This window comes from Monoraphidium neglectum (assembly GCF_000611645.1).
Source record: "Monoraphidium neglectum strain SAG 48.87 unplaced genomic scaffold scaffold01503, whole genome shotgun sequence".
NCBI lineage: Eukaryota > Viridiplantae > Chlorophyta > Chlorophyceae > Sphaeropleales > Selenastraceae > Monoraphidium > Monoraphidium neglectum.
The window spans coordinates 11700-15024 of NW_014012125.1; the positions used below are offsets into that span (position 1 = coordinate 11700).

The 3325-nt window shown below is 71.4% G+C and overlaps 1 protein-coding gene across 1 annotated transcript in view; it reads left to right on the top strand.

The window, feature by feature from the left end:
• MNEG_8099 (hypothetical protein) overlaps positions 1–2698 on the top strand; it is a gene marked incomplete at both ends in the record, with an annotated part of 4906 nt that extends 2208 nt beyond the window's left edge. The window contains 2 exons of the mRNA XM_014043429.1: positions 1308–1460; positions 1638–2698. Of these exons, the coding sequence (XP_013898883.1) occupies positions 1308–1460; positions 1638–2698 (1214 nt within the window). The remainder of the gene's footprint in view (positions 1–1307; positions 1461–1637) is intronic.
• Between the last annotated feature and the right edge of the window lie 627 nt (positions 2699–3325).

A 3325-nucleotide genomic window follows, 5' to 3' on the forward strand; every position in this document is an offset into this window, starting at 1 on the left:
CGGCTTGGGCGCTGCGGGTGGCAGCGCGGGCGGCCTCGGCGCCGCGGGCGCTGGCGGCGGCGTGCCTCCACAGCAGCAGCGGCAGGCGGCGGCCGCAACGGGTGGCGCTGGCGGCAGGCGCGCGGCGGGCGCAGCTGTGGCGGCTGCTACGGGCGCGGCGCTGCTGCTGGCGGCGCTGTGAGGCAGCCCTGTGGAAACAGGTTTTAGAACACGCAACCGAAGCTGTTTGCTGGGGCGCCTGCCTAGAAGGGGCCCCCAGCATTGCCGAATCTTGTGGCTAGAAAGTTGCATTTACGGCCGCGAAATTGGCCCGCATGCAACCAACTCACGTCACACGCGGCGGCGCAGTACCAGCGGTTGGCACCTGCGCGGCTGCCGGCCGCCGCCAGTCACGTGCCAACCGGCCACGGCCACAGCCCCATCACCCGCTTCATGCACGGCTGCCGATTTGATTGGGCCCCTAGATCCGGCTGAGCGTGTCCGCTGCTATTGGCGCCCGCTGCCATTAGTTTATAAAGTCTTCAAAACTTGTGACGCGTCGCGAGCGCTCGCACACATGGCATCCGGCGTGCTGAGGTGGTGTACTGCAGGCCTTTCACGCGGCATCACATGCATCTGGCGGCACCACGCGAGCGCGCCGCCGCCGCCGCTCTACTCTGTGTAAAATGGTATAATTGAAGGGAAGAGCTGCCATAGCAATGCTCACAGCCGCAGGTTTTGGCCGCCAGGGCTTGTTGCGTGAAAGCGACTCTGGTGGTGGTGGCTCTGGGTGCCCTCTCAGACCTTGCACACACATGATGTGCGTGCCGTTACAGGGCAGGGCAGAGCTAAAGGTGCGTATCGACACGGTTATGCTCGAGCCATGCCCATACGCTGAGCGGATCTGCGGGCCTTCGTCTTCCTGTAGAAGCTGCTCAGCAGCAGGTGGCCTGTGACCATCAGATGTGCCGGCATGCTGGTCATAGGCTTCACATGAGTCCCACCAGGACTACACTCACTTGTTTCAGGGCTTTGCGTCTGAAGCTCCCTAGCTTAGCGAAGCAGACATGAGATCGATTGGGGGCAGCGGCCTGCTGGGCTGGCGGAGGGGCATAGCAGGTGAGACTGAAACTTCGTGCCACGGGAGCCGTTTCCAGCCTCACGGCAGCCCGGGGCGCACTCGATACAATTGCTCCCCTGCTGCTGCTGCATCTGCTGCTGCCAGTGCATGCCCAGTCGCATCCATGCCCAGTCGCCGCCCCGCCCTACCCATGCGACCTGCCGCCTTGTCGCCCTGCTGCCCTCCCCCCCAAATCCCCTGTGCACAGCGCCATGCGTGCGCCTGCTGCCGCCTGGCCTCCCCTTGCGGCGTCCCCCGTACGTGCGTGTCATGGCCAGCGACGGCGATGCTGAGGCGGGCACCGCCCCAAAGCGGCGCGGGCGCCCTCGCAAGTCCATCGCGGCCGTCACCACCATTGCGGGTGCGTCAAGCAAACGCAGGCGCTAGCGCAGCACCCCAGCTGTGTGGACCCCTGGCCCATGCGTCGCGCGGCCCGCCGTTCGCTGTCGCAAGGCTGCATCTGCCGGGCCCCGGCGGGCCCCATTGGATGCTCATCCGCATCCCTTCCCGCCGCCCCTGTCGACCCTGCAACCTCTAGATCCCGCTGATGAAGTTGCCGCGGCGGCCTCGCCTCCCAGCCCCGCGGCCCGGCAGCACGAGGCGCCCTCCGCCGCCCCCAAGCGCGCGGGCCGCAAGGCGACGGCGTCCAAGGCGGCGGCGCCAGCGGATGCGGGCGCCCAGGAGGGGCCGGGCGGGGAAGCCCAGGAGCAGGCAGAGGCACCGGCGGCGCCCAAGCGGCGCGGCCGCAAGGCCACGGTGGCGGCAGGGGCGGCAGCGCCCGCCGCGGCGGACGAGCCCCTTGCGGCGCCGGATGCCGCAGCGGAGGCCCCCGCAGCGCCCAAGCGCCGCGGGCGCAAGGCGGGCGCAAATGGGGGAGCAACTGCAGGCGCGGAGGCGGAGGTTGCGTCGGATCCGGCGCCGGAGGCGCTGGCAGCAGGCGAGGCGCCGGCGGTGGAGGAAGCTGCAGCGGCAGTGCAGGCGCCGGCGGCCCCCAAGCGCCGCGGGCGCAAGCCTGCGGCGGCGGGCGCCCCTGAGCCCACCGACCTCGGAGAGGCAGCCGCTCAGGCACAGGAGGCCGCCGACGCGCCCGCCACCCCGAAGCGGCGCGGCCGCAAGGCCACCGCCGCCGACGCGACCGTCGCAGCGCCGGAGCAGGAGGCGCCCGCGCAAGCGCCTGGTGCCCCCAAGCGCCGCGGCCGCAAGACCGCCGCCGCGGCCCCCGAGCCCGCGCCGGACGCCGAGCCCGCGCCCGCGCCGGCCGCGTCGGCCTTCGCCAAGTCGCTGCTCTCCAGCCTCGGGCCGCGCGGCGCCGGTGCTGCCGACGCCCCAGAGGCGGCCGGCCCGGCCCCGGGACCGGCGCCTCCACCGGGCTTTTTTGATGACGGCGGCGACGACGGCGAGGCAGGGGAGGATGAGGACTTTGACGTATTGGCGGGGCTGGAGGCCGGGGACTTGGGGGAGGGCTTTGATCCCGAGGTCGGCGGCTACATCAGCTCGCGGTGGGGCGGCCGCGGGCGCGGCGGCGGCGGCGGCGGGTTTGACCGCGACTTCGACATGTTTGACCTGGGTGAGTGGCGCAGCGCCGGCATGCGTGTCTAGTGTGAGTGTGTGTATGTGTGTGTGTGCGTGCGTGTGTGCGTGCACGCTCGCGTGCATGTGCACATGTGCGTGTGCACGCCTGTGTGGGTCGCTGCATGGCGCAGCGCCTGCAATTTTCGTGGGGCAAACCCCCTGCTAGGGCCTTCACAGGGTGCTGGCATGACGTTGCATGACGACTGCACGACGCGTGCGCGGCGCACGTGCGAGCCCATGGCCATCAACGGGGCCGAGTGCCGTCGACATCCTGGCAACAGCCCGCGGCGCGGGTGCCGCGGGCCTTCTCACGCCGCCGCCTGGCTCGTTCCGAAACCGGTGCGTGCTTGTGTATCATTGATGCAGAGATGGAGGACCCTTTTGACGACGATGACATGTGGAACGACGACCCACTGGACTTTGGGGGCGCCCTGGGGGGCGGCGGCGGCAGCGGCGACATGGGCAGCTACGCGCCCAGCGGCGGCCGCGGCGCCGCGGGCGCGGGCGCGGGCGCGCGGGGAGGGAGGACCTGGGGCGAGGGCTGGGGCGGGCCGCGGGGCGGCCGCGACGGGGGCCGCGGCGGCGGCCGAGGGGCGCAGCAGGGCGGGGGGCGGTACATGGAGGACACGGGGACGCAGGGCGGGTGGCGGCAGC